Source organism: Lissotriton vulgaris, chromosome 6 (assembly GCF_964263255.1).
Source record: "Lissotriton vulgaris chromosome 6, aLisVul1.2, whole genome shotgun sequence".
NCBI classification, from domain to species: Eukaryota; Metazoa; Chordata; class Amphibia; order Caudata; family Salamandridae; genus Lissotriton; species Lissotriton vulgaris.
In genome coordinates this window covers 1,186,021,315-1,186,040,304 of record NC_141694.1, presented here as the reverse complement: position 1 = coordinate 1,186,040,304, position 18,990 = coordinate 1,186,021,315, and the positions used below count along the sequence as shown (strand labels likewise).

The window sequence follows — 18,990 nt, the reverse complement described above, 5'->3', positions numbered from 1 at the left end:
CGCACTGCATAGCAGTGCTTCGCAGCGCGAGCGCATTTTGTAATCGAAAAACGGGGTTTGTGAGCTGCCCTAGGAATCACACACGCTCGTGCATGTGCTTTTCCTTCTGTGGGCAACTATTGGCCTTTGCGTGCGCCTTTTAATGAAAAACTGCACGCAATAGGCCACAGGCGGGCGCATTGCTCCGCCCATGGCATATTTGTGTCTATTACGCGCTTGGTGCGCGTAATAGACATCAATAGGCCGTCACATGTGTCGCTGTGGCGCGGGCCCACCACTTGCACCGTTCGCGGGCTTGTTTTAATTTGCTGCTCGCCCGACTTTCACCTTTTGGTTTATAAACGTGTTTATATTTTGACAGCGCTGCACGCTTTAACAACAGTGGCCGCACACCTTTGTTTTGACGGACTAAGCAGGCAATGGTGGCCGCGCGTCTTTCTTTTCAAAATATTCACCTTGCCCCATGTGCACCTCTGCTGAAACTTGCTGATTTGTAAGAAATGTTTTTTTTTCTGCTCCGCACGCTTTAACAATAGCGGCTGCACGATTTCCGTTTCTTTGTATTAACCAGAGGATTACCACAGCTTAAGGAGGAGTCCTCAAACGCACCCGAGGATGCCTCTCCCCACTCTCCTACAGGGCAGCCAACACTGCTTCAGAGCAGCGATGAAGCTGCTCAGCATGGCATAGCCAGATTGCATTATGTAAGGGATCTTTAAATATAGCAGGGATTCAACAACAGTGCTTTCTTCCTGATGCCTCAATTACCTATGCTAAAAAGGATAAACAATGATTTTCTTGGTGACATTGAGAAATGACATTAGCATTGAAAACAGCAACAAAGGTGCCATTTGGTGCCACTTACATTGATGCCTAGCCTGCCTTTCAGCTTGTGATAGTTAATGTAGAGTTTCTCAAAGCAGAACCTCTTATTCATCTTCTCAGGTTCCTGGTTGACCTTGTACAAAGTTTAAATATGAATTCATTTTCTTTCTTACACAAAACCTTGGGTATTACATTTTTGCTTCCAAACACTGAAACTATCGATTTTAAAACAGAATCTTTTTTCCCCTTCGTACTGTGTTTGTATTCATACTTCCACTACAATCCAAACCAAAACACATAGATATAAGACATTATCAGTTACAACCCCAATAGCTCTAACTCTTACAAATGTGAGCGCTATTGCATTGCAAATGCTTGTTTGTATACCTTTGATTTGTTAATACTTTCTCTTTTTTCTTTCTTCCCTTGCCCTTCTGTCTCCCATTTCTTCTTTCCGTTATTTCCTTCTATTTTCCAGTTCTCTTAATTTCTTTCCCTCCTTCTATTATTCGGTTTATTTGTTCCTACCATCTTCTTCCTTCCCTCTTTTTTTATTTTCTTCCATCTTTTGAGCCTTTTTCCATTCTGCTTCCTTTTTATTTTCCATCTTTCCCTCCTGATTTCCATTCTATTCTCCTTCCTTAATTCGCACCCTCTCACTCTATGTAGTCTCACTTACTTTTTCTTTACCTTTTAAATAATTTCTCTTTCTGTCTCTGACTGCTTTTTTGACTACTCTGCAACCCTTGGCCGCTATCACACACCTGTATCATGGTAATTATTCTTGTAGTACCTCGTGCCACAGATCAAAGATAGGAAGGGCCATAAACCAATGTATTCTGCCTTACTGGCAACCCCGCTTCAGCTGATATAGCTGGTGCTTCACTATGCCTTTGTCAGTTGTGTTTATGGACTAATAATATACCGTTCATCTATTGGTCGTAAGTCAGGACATTTCTGTCTTCACGCCCATGTCAGTAATTAGTATTTCAGTGTTTTAGGAAAGGGGTAGATTTTGGGCAGGCGAAACTGGCAGACATTATACAGATGTGTACGTTTTATAAATATCTTTCTCATTCCACCGCACTTTGAAGGACACACAAGGAATTGAGAAGGTTGTCTCTTTTTAAAGCTTGCGTTTAGAGTGAGCACAAACCTGGGAGCATTGCTGCGAATTGACCACTCATTTCAGCTGCCCCTGCCCTGATGAACGTAGTCCATGTTTGCCGCATACTCATGCCACTTTATTTTTGCTGTGGCTGGTGCTAGAATTTGATAGCTCGAGAACAAGTAATGAATAGCATCCTGGTAGAAAGACATGCTTGGGATAGCAGGACTACTCTGGAAGCAAAGATGATTCAAGTGTTGGTCCTGAATAGCAGCGTCTTCTTTGGGGCCCGGCTCCGGAAGCATGGTGTCTGCTTTCTAAGATATGACCAGTTGGCCTTTAGGGTATTAATATAAAGTGTGGTGATTCGGAAGGAACCTAGGCTAATGATTACATTTCTTATTTATTTATTTTATTTTAAGAGTTTTATATAGCGCTGGCTAGACCCGGAGGTATCAGAGCGCTTCACATGAGGTTCCACAAAATTACAAGATTACATCAGTTTCAATTTACATCAGTTGCTAGATAAACAATTACAAGAGCATAGAAAACGAGATAAGTGAGGTCTAGAGGGGAAGGGGGTATGGGTAAAGGGGTGGGAGGGAGATACGACAGAAAGACGAAGGAAAGTCTGCCCAAAGTCCGGCTGGGTAGGTGACGGTCGAGGGGGAAGTCCCAAAACCCATCTCCTCTATAGCTATCAGGTAGCTCCACCGGGCTTTGGCCAAATAGCTAGGTCTCAATGGGAAACATTTAAAGAACATGGAGGGCAAAATAATAGAGCGTAGAGGGGAGGGGACAGGGAAGGTGAGAAAGGGAGGATAGGGGAAGAGACGACCTAGTGTTCGAATACTCTGCATCATTGGAATAGGACATTCTGTAATCTGTCAGTGTGCCAGGAAACGACCACTTGTTTTATGATGTTAAGTTAAAACAGTCTAGAGCTTGCAAAAAAAAATTCTCATATTATATTTTTTTGCTCACAATAATCCGCAAGCTGAGATGAGGCTATAATTCTAAATGTTTTCTGAACTGTTTATTGCATTCCCTTATTGATTTGTTGTTTTCTTATAGACACAACTCGGAGCCGGAATGTGTGTAAAATCCTAAAAGTGAATTACAGAGTATAGAAAAAGAAAAGTACTTGATAATCGGAAAAATAAATGCAAGTGCAGCAGCAGTTGATTTATTTCTATTTTCTCTTCAGGAGTAACTGTGTAAATGTCCTGGTCACCACAACACAACTCATCCCAGCGCTTGCTAAAGTGTTGCTGTACAGCTTAGGTGGGGCGTTTCCAATCGAAAATATTTACAGCGCAACTAAAATAGGTATGCAAATATAAAATGAAAACAATGTCTGCCATTCAATGTACACTTGACAAGTGTAAGCACGCATTTGTCTTTTTGTTTTATATAACCTCGTTGATTCTTTTTTTTTCAAGTTGTGCAGCAAGAGATTGTGACTTTGAAGGCTTGCTTTATTAGTAGCGGTGTTAAGAATAATGATGATGTTATAGGGTTACATGATTTTATCCATACATTTTATCCTAAGTACGATCACACTGCACATAGAGCCTTCGGAACTTGATCAATTTTTTCCATATGCTTTGCAAAGAATGTCCCTTTTTTTCCGGAAGAATTTCTTAGGGTGGCTACTTCATACCCTTTGGAATAACAGAAGTGCCCCACTTACCCAAAGTTCACTACATATGAGTGGTCAGAGTCTGGCAGCCTTTAACACCTTCAGCGCGGCGCAGATTCCTGCGCTGTGCTGAACGTTCTAACGAGCCAACGTGCTCATCACGGAACGGTTCCGTCATGAGCACAGGCCAACCGACGCTCATGGCGGAACCGTTTCGTCAATAGCATCGAAGGGGTTAATACTATGATCATCAAGAGCCTTGTATCAGCTCTTTCCAGGACATACGTTCAGATATTTTTATTTATTGCTAGAGCTTTCACACTGTAGCGTCCTCTGTTCCACTGCTTCGCCTTGTCACCCTTATCACAGTCCTGCCCAATGCACATGCTGGCCAGGGCTCAGTTCTGGTTCCTCTTACTTGCGACCCTGGTGCTAAAATGAACACTAAATCGCCTCTTTCCTCTCTTGCAGAAATGAGAATGTGCTGTTTCTAGAAATATGGTTAAGGATATTCTCTTAGCCCTGTCTTGCTTATTTAGAATTTGGTGGTTATTACCTCTGCCCCTAGGCAGACAGCGGGCCACCCGCCAAACTCTAAATTTCTGTATGTAGGTATTTTCTTATAAATGTTCAGCCTGTCAGTTAACTTATTCTTTTACTTGAATGACTTGTTGGAAAGATGGAGACTTTTTCAGTGCTAAGCGAATGTATGACGGAATTCCACATGCATTTTTCACACATGCCTTAGAAACAACATAATTTGATCGAATGCTTCTTTAGCACGCAAGTAGTTTTAACAACTTGCCTTAGGGGGACGTTGAATATTGGAATAGTTTGATTTACTATTCCAACTCCAGTCTGCGTAACAGTAGGAAAGGTGTTAGACTTTAATTCCAACACCACTCCACCATTGCGCCCCAGGCCAAAGCAAGTTGTTGTAACAACTTGCTTTGGCAATTTGTTCTGTTACTGGTGCTGTGAAGTCACAACGTGATTCTGGCTACGTCCTATGGGACGTTTCCCCTTAGAAAGCTTATTCTCCAATTTAACCTGAGGTTGATGTTGAACATCAAGGGGTGTTTCTTTATTTCATCACATTAGATTAAATATACATGTGATATTTATGATGAGTTGGAATGTTATTTCTTTCTGTTGGCAAAAATTGTTTCAAACGTGTCAGCTCTACTAGAGTCCTCATCAATTGGATATGTGTGCATCTGTAGATTCTCATAGCATTCACTCAGGTTTTGTTCCCCCAGAGCTCCTTTAGATTAAGTTCCTACAATTGAATCTAAGAAGACAGTGGTTTTAACATTTGGGATGCTTACTGGGTTTCCTGATATTGTCACACTTCACTGGTTAAAGACAGAAGTTAGCTCTTTTGCAGAGGGATACTTAATTTTCCTCTTAAAGTAGGCGATTGCCGTTGCTAAGGCTGGGCACCTTGATCAGCAGCTTCCATTTGGCCACAATTCAATGGACCTCCCAGCAAAATAGAAAGTTTACCCAAAGTCAGGGTTCTTAACCTGTGATCCGTGGACCTTTGGTGGTCCTTGATGCCCGCTCGAGGGGTCTGCAAAGTTCAGTAAATTAAACACTATGTCCATATTTATAAAGCATGCATACACAAAAAATCAAAACAGAAACCGATAATATGCACAGAATCCAGCACAAATGATTTATGGCCTGGTATGCTCTGGAAAAAAACGTACCCATTAGCAGAAAAAAGGCAGGATTATGCTATAGTCTAACATGTCACGTTATCATTTAGAAATAAAACCACATTTTGGAAAGTTGCAACCTTCCCATTAAAATTTCGATTTTTACATATTTTTGTTAAAATACTTCATAATTTGTGTGAATTATACTTTTCTCTGTGTTATTGTGTTGGCTTTTTTTAGATTCAAATAATAGAAATTGCTTAGGTGAGGGACCCCGACTTCCAGTAATGATTCAGTCCGCATAACTCAAAAGGTTAAGAACCACTGCCCTAAGCCACTGCCCTAAGCGATATGCTCAAACAAAGACGGCATTACAGTTTCCTCATTTCTGTATCAGTTGCCTCACTATTCTTTTTATGCTAAGTGAAGTATATAGAACTTTCCGGGCAAAGAAGATTCTGAAAATCCCTTTGAACAAAATTAACTTATTTGCAAACACTATCAGCAAAGGTAATGCAAATTAAACTTCTCCAATACTGTGTAGACAATGGACACAATACAATTATTGATTCACTTCACAGTTTACATGCAGCCACTGTGTCATCTCCTACCACAGGACAACTATTTCAAAGTTCTGGGGAACTCAACAACGTACTCTCAAGGCGCATAGGGAACAGGTCGACACCTAACTAAGTGGCTATACACAGGCATATGGGCGCACATGTCCTCACCCCTAAACATGTTGCGGGTGAAGTGAGATGCAGATATAGGGGAACCCCTCACAGATAAAGACTGGGCGTCTATCCTTGCCTACCCAAAGGTAGTCTCCTGTAATTCACGTTTTAAATTTATACAATACATGATTACCCAAAGAGTGTACCTTACCCCGCACCGACTACATGCAATGTTCCCTGTAGTAGTGGCAAACTGCTCCAGATGCGTGGAACAAGTTGCCAACTTTGTCATATGATGTGGTCTTGCCCCGTATTATCCTCATACTGGGCACAAATAGCATCCTCACTACTTGAGGTGATGGGATACGGCAGGGAGCTGTCTGTTAGATCTTTACCCACACCATAAGGGGTACAAAGTGCAGGCGAGGCTCTAGCCGTTCTTATCAATTGTAGAACTGATCCCCGTAATATGCTCTCAAATTCACATTACCAATACATAATGTTCTGAATACCACTGTATGCTATACTATCCTGTGAAACCGAACATAAATGTACTATGACTGCTCGTATACACTCAATAATATATTCATAATAACACTCAATAAAATCTGTTTTAAAAATATATATAAAAATACTGTAGTCACAAAAATAGCATAATAAATCATATGCCAGCATACGCGGTTCAAACTCTGGATGGCATCAACATAGATAGATGTTATAGATTGTACTGGGGCAAATTAAGGGAGACTCTCCGAATTCTCAAAAACAACCAGACGAAACCTCTGCACAAAGGAGGATAACTAATGTCAAACTGGCCCTTCCCTGCTACCAAAAAGGTTCAATTCAGAGAATGAAAACATAAACTGGTATTGGTCGACAACTCCTGGATCAATTGGGGTCTTTACCACAACCTTTTTATTTGAAATATAATTAAGAGTGTGATAACGTATTGTGTGCTTGGTTTGTGACTTTTGTAAGGGTGTCTCATCCCTTCATGTGGAATGCATATAATGGAGGTGTTGTGAGTATTACATCCCTGGTAGAGTTCCTTCAGTTTCAGAGTGAGTATTGCAGTAGTCAGTGCTGAGCGTAAAAGAACTGGAGCTCCAGGTTGGAATCTTTCTTCTTTATCACCAATGAAGGTGACGTCTGCCTTGACACCTCCACTTGGACTTTCGTGATTATGAAATGTATTTGATTTGGTGATTGAAGAATAAGAGGTTCATTGTGTTTTTTCAGGCAAAGAAAGCTGTTTTGAACGTATAGTGTCCCGGTTTGGCACCAACATAACATATGTTGTGATTGGAGATGCCCGCGATGAGGAGCATGCTGCTAACCAGGTAACTGAGCGCTGAACTCTTATCTTATTTTTTTTCCAGGAAAAGAAAGTTGCTTTGAGCGAATAATGCAAAGGTTTGGCAGAAAAGTAGTATATGTTGTAATTGGGGATGGTGTAGAAGAAGAACAGGCAGCAAAGAAGGTAAAGCAACCGCACAAAACGTTGGTGTGACATTTAGCTACTAGTGCAAGCCTGTTTTTTTTTGTCTGCATTACCATAGCTTTGCACAGTGCCTTATCTGGCAAAAGTGTTAACCAGACTGAAGCAAAGCAGCAAGAGCATGCCTGTAGCTATGTTTTGAATTGAAAATCCCAACCATTTGGATTCCAGCATTTGTTTCTGCAGTATATTTGCCAAATAGCCAGAGTGGAAATGACAGTGGGTTCTAAAAATGAGTTCAGCAAACTTCAGTCAGACAGACTATTGTCTATGAGGCGCCAGTAAAACACAAAGGTGCCAGTAACCCACAAAGATATGTGGATTCATGCAAGGAGAGTGACGTTGTGATAGATAAAAAACAAAGTATTATATCAGGAGTGGACACTGCAAACAGACCATTATGAACGCTTCTAAATGACTTCCACACGGCAATCGTCATCTTTATTGATGTTTTTGTCACTGTGGTCAAAATTGCTGATGGCTACATTACAGCACACTGCCAATCCCTTTTATTTAGTTCTGTTTATATGTATTTATATATAATATTTATATCATGCATAAATATGCATTTCACTGTAAATATGTATGTATTTATGTACATAAACCCACATATACTGTTTCAATATTGTGCCAAATATATTTCCTCCAAAAATAATTTATACATATATAAACTATATTTATATGCACTGGAAACTGCAAAATGTAATGCAAATTTGGAATTATTACATCAACGTATTTTAAATGAAAAGTCTGTTTTCAGTGTTCATTAATTTTTTTACTTAATACCACAATTAATCCACTTGCTTGCAAAAGTGAAGTAGATGTGGGCGCAAGTGCTTTTTCACATAAGGAATGTAAAATGCTGCTGCCAAATGGTTCCTTAATTTTTATTTACATTGTTCTTATTGAGTAAAAAATAATCTGTGGAAATGAGACAGATATTTATGCACACTGTGCAGTAGCCACATGTTTGCTTCTCAGCCTAATAAATAAGAAGCCACACTTGGGTGTTTCATGATGCAAGAATGGCCTGCTGGGAGTTTCATTTAACCACCTAACAGAGCAGAGTATTTTTTATTTATTAGTGTGATGTTCGACCCATTTGTACAGTTGCATGTTTCCACAGTTTGTGCGAGAATAAAACAAATATGGAGTGTATGCCATTCTCCAGGTCCTACCAAAGCTGCTACACTCCTGCTGTTTGCGCTCTACATGGTTAAGATACATCTACTTTATTGCAAACATTTGCCATTTTTATAATGTTTCAGTTGTATCATTTCTACTGGTAAATGAAATTCTCTTTTGTGAAACTCTGATCACTGTGGAAGTCTATCAATGATCTTTTATCAACAGTTGTCGGGTAGTTTGGTGTAGTCTCAGATTCTCATTTCCACAACATGTCTTTTACCGCTGTATAGATTATTTGTTACTGGTGATGGTAAGGAGCTCTAGTAGTTTTTTAGAAGAAGTGCTTGGGTGATGTAGTTCTTGGTTTGCATGATTTGTGTTGTGGGTTTTGTTTGCAGGCACCATGTAAAAAATATTTGGTTTGCAAACAGATCTGAATTGAAAATATACAAATTCTCTCAATACATTTACAAAAATCTGGTTTTATTCAATGCTTGGGCCTAAGCTTCCCAATAAAAGTCGAGCTTACACCTCAGTGCCTTGATATTAATGTTTTAAAGTTCCCAAATTATGTTTTTCAGCCCTGTCTTCTAATGTAGTGGATTAGAATATGCATCCGACTCCTAAATTGAAGGTTATATCTCAGATCTGTTTCGCAAAACTGTATCTGTATCCAAATCTTATTGTTTGACTCATTATTGGGATTTCTGCTGACTTATAATGCAGTCATTTTATTGATGTGCCACTTGCTATTTTTCCCTTCTCACAATCTCCACGATGACCACAGCACAACATGCCATTCTGGAGGATATCAAGTCATTCAGACCTCTTGGCTCTACATCAAGCACTGGAACTAGAGTATTTGTAACTGTGTTCTGTAGTTGGAGATCCTTTTTATAATTCAAGTACACTGAATTTTTATGTGTGATTCAACGCCTCTGGCTTTTTACACATATGGATTGTCTTAAAAAGGGAAGAACTCCTGTTGAATGAAGAAGAATTCAATTTGCTGAAAGAAGTAAGCATTTTAATGCTACGTAAGGAAACTCTATGGTCTTACATATGCAACATTTTATTGAACAAAAAACCATGGAGGTTGCTGGCACACACCGAACGATCCCTAGGCAGAATGACAGAATGAGAACGGCCTTTGGTACATGACTCCTGCCAGCATATCAACATTCATTTTCTGACCGACAAGGTGGTGTTCAACATTCCTCATCATGGGATTTTCTCAACACTGAGGTTTGAATCAGACTTTATCCTACCTAACCCAGAAAATATGAATTGGAATGCACTCGGACTGTGTAACGACAATCATGTCTAGACCTGTAATATGTGTAAATTATTGATGGAATAATTTACTGTGATCTTATTAGCAGCTGACTTTGGAAATGGATGCAATTTTTCCTTTTTGGGGGGATGGGGCGGATGGGTATACATTATTGTCTTTTATAAAAGTTTGGCAATCAGAATGTGTATAATGATGTGTTGTGCCTTAAGAGAAAGAGACAGTGTTTGTGTGTTGAAATGTAATTTTGGTTAAAATATGTAGATACAAAAATCTTTCGTGATCATTTTTTGACATGACCAAATTTCATGTTCACCTATTGGTGGGAAAAGCTGCATCATAAATAATTAAGTATTTGTTGCAGTTAAGAAAATAAATAAAGGAAAATTTGTGTTTTTATTTGGAAGCTGAATAATTATTCTAGAATCAGATAGCGAACTTCAAGGTAAGCAGATGATACAAATAGATTTGCTATAGTCTTTTTCTTTCATGTGACCATCTGTTAAGTTTGCCATTGATGATATTTTGTCAAGTCTGTGATATGTATTTAGTTGGGTCGGCCACTGGAAATGTTTTTGGTGCAGCAGGGAAGTATATAATCTTGACCCCGCATAAAATTTACATAGACAAGTTTTTCTGCAAAAAAGAAAAGAAAATGGAGGCCTCTTGTCAAGCTTTAGAGAGCTGTTGTAAGCCTCAAAAGTGTGCGCAAATAGGGGGAAACATATTGCAACCATTATGAAGAAACGTATTGCGATTCTATCGGAAAACAGTGAGCAGCCATAGCCATGCAATGGATGTTGCCGTTTGGAGTAAACCACTGAAAATCCAAAGTCATGAATTTGAATATGGGACACCATTAAAGAAGACTGTATGAAAGGTTTATGCTCAGTCGTTCACAATGCACAGACTCTAATTGCCCACTGGTGAGATTGAAAGTTATGGATACTTCATGCCTCTCTTTCTATGGAATATATTCTCTTTTCCTGACCCAGCCTCAGTGAATAGAATACTTAGCCTAGTTGTTTGTGGGTTTTGTACTTTTGATCTCAGTAGAATATTACGTATTATTCTAAATGTATAAATATGGCTCACCGCGCGCAGAAACAATGATACCTTCATTATTTAAATGTATCTGCCGTTCAGATTTGCAACAAATTGGAAAGTTTTGATAGATGGAAACAGTTTAAAAGACAGATTGCTTAAATTCATGTCCACCTGGTTCATGCCTCTGAAACAATTGCAGCAAGCACATTTACATATGTATGTTATTTATAGGTTTTTAGGAAGCGTCATCATTAGTATGTCGTGCCTAAGAGATATTAAGTACTGTGGGTTATCCAGCCTAAAGTAAAATTTCCTTGGTGCAGCATCTTTATAGAAATCTGTTATTGAAGGTGTTGAAAACCATATAGCTCCTTTGCTGTATTCAAATGCTTTTCCAATGCAGTCATACCTCTTCTGCATGGCAATTTCACGCCTGCTTCAGCTTCCTGTCTGTTGTTTTACTTGCAAAGGTTGGACATTTACTTAGTACTCAGAAGTATTCCTTTTTCAGGGATTTCCATAATTAGCAATTGGATCCTTTGTACATTGATTTGCTACCACTTGTTCTCCTATTGTGACCTCTTAGTTCACAGGAGCCATGCCCACAATAGAATGTATACAAAGTTCATTAAAAGGCAATGTTTACCATCTGTAGCTTCTGCCAATTTCCTCTTTAAGGAGGCTCATCTTTACTGCTGAATGTGGGGAGCGACAGGAGCAGCAAATCTTCATCCATTCTCACCATGTCACTAATAAGTGCTACTCATGGTGTAGGTAAGAAAGGTTCAAATTTGTTGATGTGGCAGAGGGAGGTACACATGTTGAGGCAGTACTGGGCTGTATTTAGCTTTAAAGTCAGAACTTAGCCGAAAAGTCCACCAAGATACCAGTACCTGGGCTGTGAGGATAGCCTCACCCGGAACTTGTGGTCATATTTGGCTCATTACAGCTTACCCATGATCTTTAGTTCCTATGCCCCAGCATTTCATGTATGCCTTCTTTGCATATGATGGCAATTCCCTAGTTAGTTCTGAGAGCAAATGATTCATTTTATCTGCTTTACTATGATTTGTTTTTATTTTTGTGGCTCTTAAACTGTTATGTTTCATTAATATGTGATGTCAGTTCATATTATGTCACTGGCGGCTGATGCTACTTCTGGTTATATGAGGGCCACATTATGTCACTTCCACCACTCTTGTAATTTTGGTGAATCAACATCCTTGTGCTCAAGAGATATCAATTGTCTAAGCAATATATCATATTCTGCTTTTCTTATTGTTAGCTCTCACGCTTTCTTGTGGCAACACGTGTTCTATGGTAAACAGTTTTTCAGAAAGGTTTTGACAGGTAGGTGCATCTACAGTAAAGTGAACTTCTGCCCTTCCTGAATTGAGGTTACACTGAGTTTCTTACAGGATTATCTACTGCAGATACAAGTTCCATACTGAGGGAAATCATCTCCTTTATGCTGAAGCTCTGAACATTCATGTAAGTGGTACTGTGATTGAGAGGAGCTCTTGTTATTGAGACACATTTTCTATACATGAGCCTACTCTTTGTGATATGTTCAATAAGTGTGCAGATATCTCCCACTGGTTCCACCTCACTGAGTTATGTTACCACTCAATCCTCATTCCAAGTTTACTTTGTGCATAAGTCTTCATGGGCCAGTCACCTGTAAAGGCTCAATCTTGATCACAGTGCTGGTGATATTTTACTAAATCTCACATCTAGGCAGAACATAAATGCATCCTCACACACTCACCAGAGAACCAGTTTCACCAAGATGATTATTGATCGGTAAGTACAACTCCACTTTTCACTCTGTTCAAATGACTCTTAAGTACCATTTCTCGAGATTGATTTAGTTAGATTTCCATCTACTTCTCATACTCGTACATGAGTGTTTTTTACAATCTCAATCCCATTTTCAGTTTCAGTCATATCCAGAAGTGGCCGGTGGTGGGAGTGCTGCGGGCTGTGAGGCGGGGCGGGGGTGGAGCTGGGTGGGGGGTGTTAAACTATGGAATATGGCCATACAAAGGTAAGTCAACAAATAAATAAACAGAACGAATTTCATTGCGCGCTGCATTGCCAAATACGATGCAACGTACACAACGAAATTCGTTTTATTTATTTATTTGTTTACTTACCTCTGTACGGCCGTATTCCATAGTTTACTTGCCCCTACCCTGCTTCATCCCGCCCACCACCCCGCAGCACTCCCACCACCAACTGTAAAAGAGTAAAATGACAATCAGGTCTTGCTGATGTTCTCCATATTTCATCAGTTCCCAGGTAAGTAAGTGGACCCAGATATATTTCACCTATATTTCAGTATAACATAGACAATGGACTAAAACATTATTTTTTAGATGAGATTTCTCCTTTTCAGGTTGAGCAGCACCCAACGTGAACTTGCGTATGAATTTCCAAGTTCAGGAGGGTATTAGGGTGCTTCACATTTTTTTAAGGCCGGTTATGTCTAGAATTTTGGACAACAAATGCTGGACCCACAAAGATAAGTCTATTTTCATTGGATGTGGGGTAAAGTGATGACTGGGCTCCACACAAATAAGGAGCTTCCTTCTTTCCTCAATATTTTAAGTTTTTTTTAAACAGGAAAGATCAGAATGAGTAGGTCTATTGTGTGGAAGATGCTCCCTGATAGATACATGCAAATTCTGCCAAGGTGCATCTTTTCCTCCTCTCAAAGGATCCAGAAGTACGAATCTATGACAGAATTTCGACAGACAGAATTTCGACCTACACAAATATCGGCGTGATTATATCGATAGCAAAAATATCGACGCCCTATGTACAACATGGTAAGTACCAAAATATCGAAAAAATAATATCGATGTTAAAAATATCGATGTTAAATATATCGATTTTTTTTTAATTTAAAATAACATAAAAAATACTGTAAATAATACGTATTAATTACTTAAACATATTTAAATATATGTAATAATGGAAAATAAAATAATAATACATATTTAATTTAAAAAATAATAATTAAAAATAATATATAATATATAATTACTTAACAATAATTACTATTCCCACTCCAGTGGGTGGAACAGTAGGGAAAACTGACCCTGAACCCTAAAAATACCCCTTTACCCAAAAACCTAAAACTGACCCTGAACCCTAAAAATACCCCTTTACCCAAAAACCGAAAACTGACCCTGAATCCTAAAAATACCCCTTTACCCAAAAACTAAAAACTGACCCTGAACCCTAAAAATACCCCTTTACCCAAAATTGAAAACTGACCCTGAACACCAAAAATACCCCTTTACCCAAAAACTGAAAACTGACCCTGAACCCTAAAAATAACCCTTTACCCAAAAACTGAAAACTGACCCTGAACCCTTAAAAAACACCTTTACCAACAAACTGAAAACTGACCCTGAACCCAAAAAATACACCTTTACCCAAGAACTGAAAACTGACCCTGAACCCTTAAAAAACTTCTTTACCCACAAACTGAAAACTGACCCTGAACCCTAAAAATACCCCTTTACCCAAAAACTGAAAACTGACCCTGAACCCTAAAAATACCCCTTTACCCAAAAACTGAAAACTGACCCTGAACCCTTAAAAAACCCCTTTACCCAAAACTGAAAACTGACCCTGAACACCAAAAATACCCCTTTACCCAAAAACTGAAAACTGACCCTGAACCCTAAAAATACCCCTTTACCCAAAAACTGAAAACTGACCCTGAACCCTTAAAAAACCCCTTTACCAACAAACTGAAAACTGACCCTGAACCCAAAAAATACACCTTTACCCAAGAACTGAAAACTGACCCTGAATCCAAAAAATACCCCTTTACCCCAAAAACCCAAAACTGACCCAGAACACTAAAAGTACCCCTTTACCCAAAAACCCAAAACTGACCCTGAACCCTAAAAATACTCATTTACCCAAAATAAATTAATATTACAATTAAATTACTTCCCACCCTATTCCCCTATAAACCCACAACCCGCTCCAGCAGTAAAACATATAATGTAGTTAAAAATATACATAAATTATCAATTAATTATTCTATTAATCAATTAAAAAAAATCATTGCCAATTAATATTCCATAGCAAAATAAATTAATCATTAAAAAATATTATTTTCATTACAAATAAATTACTTCCCACCCTATTCCCCTAAAAACCCACAACCCGCTCCAGTAGTAAAACATATAATTTACTTAAAAAAATACATAAATTAGCAATTAATTAATCAATTAATCAATGAAAATAATTCATTGCCAATTAATATTGAATTGCAAAATAAATTAATCATTAAAAAAAATTATTTAATTACAAATAAATTACTTCCCACCCTATTCCCCTAAAAACCCACAACCCGCTCCAGTAGTAAAACATATAATTTACTTAAAAAAATACATAAATTAGCAATTAATTAATCAATTAATCAATTAAAATAATTCATTGCCAATTACTATTGAATAGCAAAATAAATTAATCATTAAAATATAATTATTTAATTACAAATAAATTACTTCCCACCCTATTCCCCTATAAACCCACAACCCGCTCTGGTAGTAAAACATATTATTTACTTTTATATATTTTTTCTTTATAAAAACATATTAAACACATATTATAACAATTAATTTAAATACTTAACTAATATTTCTAACACATATTAGTAAATCGAAATTACTTACATCAATATATATGCTATCGATATAAGTAATGTCGATATTACTTACATCGATATATATGCTATCGATATAAGTAATTTCGATATTACTTACCTTAGAGTCGATATTCTGGCCATCGATATTCTGTCCCATCGATATTAGCAACTCGATATTAGTGTAAGTCGAAATAACACAATCGATATTTTGACTGTGTACCCCAGAAGTACACCTATTCATGTAAAGATGAGGAGCCTAAGTATAAAACAAAGGAATCAAAATATCTGGTGTAACTCGAGAAGAGGTGCCCATCCAACAAAACATTAATCATTGGCTTAAACTCTGGATAAGAGGTGCTTCATAAGGTAGTACACCTTTCATTTTATTGCAAAAATAATCTTGTCTTTTCTGCAAATTATTTTTTAGGGCAGTGTAAAGCATGTGCGCAGTCATTCTGATTCATATCTATACCTGTACTTTGTCCTCAATGGTTATTTAAAATAAATATTAAAAACTATACTACACAGATTCACTATATATCTGGCAGTTATGCAGTTTGTACTGTGATTTCCAGGTGGCTACTAGCTTCTCCTTTCTTTCTGTATGCATCCCGCCCTGACTGTCAGATTGTACACAAGGAGGAGAAAATCATACAGTGCTATAAGTACCAACCTGTATCATCCGCCTGGCTCAGTGAAACAAGAAATTAATTTCCCTGGATGGGATATTTAATCCCCAAGCTACAAATCGGTAATTACAGCATAAGTAATCGCACAATCGGCATTATCAGACAGAGTGATCAGATTGATCATTTCCTGTCCCACAAATTGACTGAGGCTTAAGGGAAGCTTGACAGGGAGAGCCTGCCCGAAAGGCTACTTAAAGAAATGAGTGTTTCACCAAGCCAAACCTCTTAAATGCTGTTATAATAACATTAATTTGATCCCAGAAAGTCAAAGGCGTCAACCAGCCCTATTCATTTTGGTGTTGAGAACTCTTGAAGACAACAACAAACTGTGACTGCCACATTGTTGCATTGTAATCCCTCATTTAGATAATAGTGCTGTGTTTTAGGTCTCGCCTTAGCCAGCGCATGCACTGCTCTTGGAGACATTTAGTAGTGGGCTTTGAAAAGTCCTACCACATGCTTTTTGCTGGCATGGAGTGTGCGGTTACACGCACATCACGAGCGGAGGCGACATCGCGCGTGCACCACTCGCTTCGGTCAGAAGGTCAGAACTTGGTCATTATCCCCCGCATCAAGTTATCCAGAATGGGCGGCCGCTCGTTTGGATACTTAGCCGCTAAACTTTGGAATGGACTTCCAGCCCAAAGCCGCGCAATGAATGACCTTTTATCCTTTCGCAAAGCCATAAAAACCCACCTTTTTAACTAGTTATGTTATATACATCTCTGGACTTCCTGCAATTCCATCTTGCTGTCCCTTGGACATAGGCAGCTAGCGCCGGGACGCCCCTTGGCTGGGGCAGCCGTGCGCTATACAAGCACATCTAACATAACATAACATAACTCGCGTCCTGTCTTTTCTGTTAGCGCGCGCGCACACACAACTCCCGCTTCTCCCCCTCCCCCACCACATAGCACATCACGCGGCCAATGCTTGTTGGATTTGTGAACCTGCTGTATTTTTCATCATCTTGTCTTCTTGTTGTCTCCACTGAAGGCTGTCCACCTACTTCACAGAAACGGTAACAGCCTTATTCTAAATTTTCTTGCGGCCGCTCGCGCGGCCAATGCTTGTTTTTCTAACAGTGCGTAAATTTATGATCTGTGCTTTTGAATTCCCATAATGTAGGTTGTAAGGTTCTTTTCAGGTGAAATATTTTGTATTTCCATGAAGAATTGCACTGAGTGGCCAGCTCTCTTGTTATGGTCAAGTTGTATTTTCATCTTGAAACTATTTCCGTGCATCCCTTGTTCTCTCAATTCTAAACCGGAGCGTACTGTCTCACAGTCAGTGATTGCCCGCTTCAGACATTGAAAGCAGTGCTGCATTATATACCATGAGATGGCTTAGAAAAGGGCTAGGTACTGACGGGTATAAGGGTATCTTTGGGCTGCTAAAAAACACACATTTCAGAAAGACCATGGAAACAAATGAGTGCTGGGTTCAGTCCATCTATTCCCACATTCGGACAACCCAGCTAAAGGCATTTAATTCCCAAAGGTAGGCCGTTGCAGTGTGTGGGGGCTCCCAACGCAGCCGGAGGCCGTAAGTGAGTGCCGTTCCTATCTCTTTTTTCACCCTCCATCTTTTCTTCTCTCTCTTGCCCCATTTCTCCTGCTCTTTGCCGATCAGCCCTCTCTCTTCCCCTTTACTGCCCTCTACTCTCTTTACATGCCTCCCGCTTTCCTATATTTCTCCTTCCATCACTTTCTCCTTCTCTTCAACCCTCTCCCCCAGCTCCTGCTCTCTCTCTAGCTCTTTTTCTCAGTTTATGTCTCCTCTATCACTCTTCCTTCCTACCTCCCCCCTTTCTCCAGCATCCTCTATGTCAGGCTCAGTCTCCTATGCTATATATTCATGGCAAACATCTGGAACCACTCACTTTAAAACTGCAGTCACCACCGGTCAGAATAAAATAACCTCTCAAAGTTTCTACAGATCAGTTGCCTTGAGTGATGTCAACCCCACCCAGAATGCATTGCGTTCCTGAGTAAAAGCCCAGTTATCCGAGCACAGCGTGCTACCAACTGGCCTAGCGAGGTTACACCATGTCCGTTTTTACAGAAGAAGTTAATTATTGAATGAAAGTTACCACTATGACTGCCCCATCAGTTTTTTCTGCTGTTGTTAGCGCTGGGTTAGGGATTTTTGTTCTGGCTGCATGTCTTCACCACTCACCGGCCTGTGTTTATTAGGGCGCCATCCTTTAAGGTGACATCATATACCATCCAGACAAAAGGCAACACATCTCACTCAATCTGCATTACTCTGCACACAGCTGTCTGCGATTCCGCTGCCCACATACATCTTTAGTATATGTGCACATTCCTGAAATGATTGCATGCACACCCAGCCCGGTAAACATATTAATGCTAATGAATGCATGCAGACCTATGCACATTACGTAGTAATGATACAAGCGTGGCAAGAATTGCAATTGAAATATGTGAAAACTCTGCGGGATGTAGACAACAGTCTACATGCAGTGTGCACTGTTCCATGAAAAATTATTTTCAATGCTTGAATTAAAAAACTTAGAAATAAATACACAAACTAATCTCTATAGACTCATGTTTTTTTTGTAGTCAAAGTGCTCATCAATTTTCATAATCTAGTTGTAAATTCAACTAAAACATTACTGTTTGCTATTCCATAATACATGTATCTTTATAAATTCATATTCATGATAAGATACTATTTACAAAAGATTTAGTGTTGTAATTGTCAACGACTGGTTAAGTTTCATCTTTTAGTA

At 39.0% G+C, this 18,990-nt stretch overlaps 1 protein-coding gene across 5 annotated transcripts in view; it reads left to right on the top strand.

Moving 5' to 3' along the window:
• Positions 1-10,226, top strand: part of LOC147708614 (protein phosphatase EYA4) — a 626,113-nt gene extending 615,887 nt beyond the window's left edge. For all 5 annotated transcript variants that reach the window (XM_086927287.1, XM_086927291.1, XM_086927288.1 and 2 more), the window contains 3 exons: positions 3,141-3,262; positions 7,290-7,390; positions 9,324-10,226. In XM_086927287.1, coding sequence (XP_086783413.1) covers positions 3,141-3,262; positions 7,290-7,390; positions 9,324-9,404 — 304 coding nt within the window. In that variant the 3' untranslated portion in view covers positions 9,405-10,226. The remainder of the gene's footprint in view (positions 1-3,140; positions 3,263-7,289; positions 7,391-9,323) is intronic.
• The last annotated feature ends 8,764 nt before the right edge of the window (positions 10,227-18,990 follow it).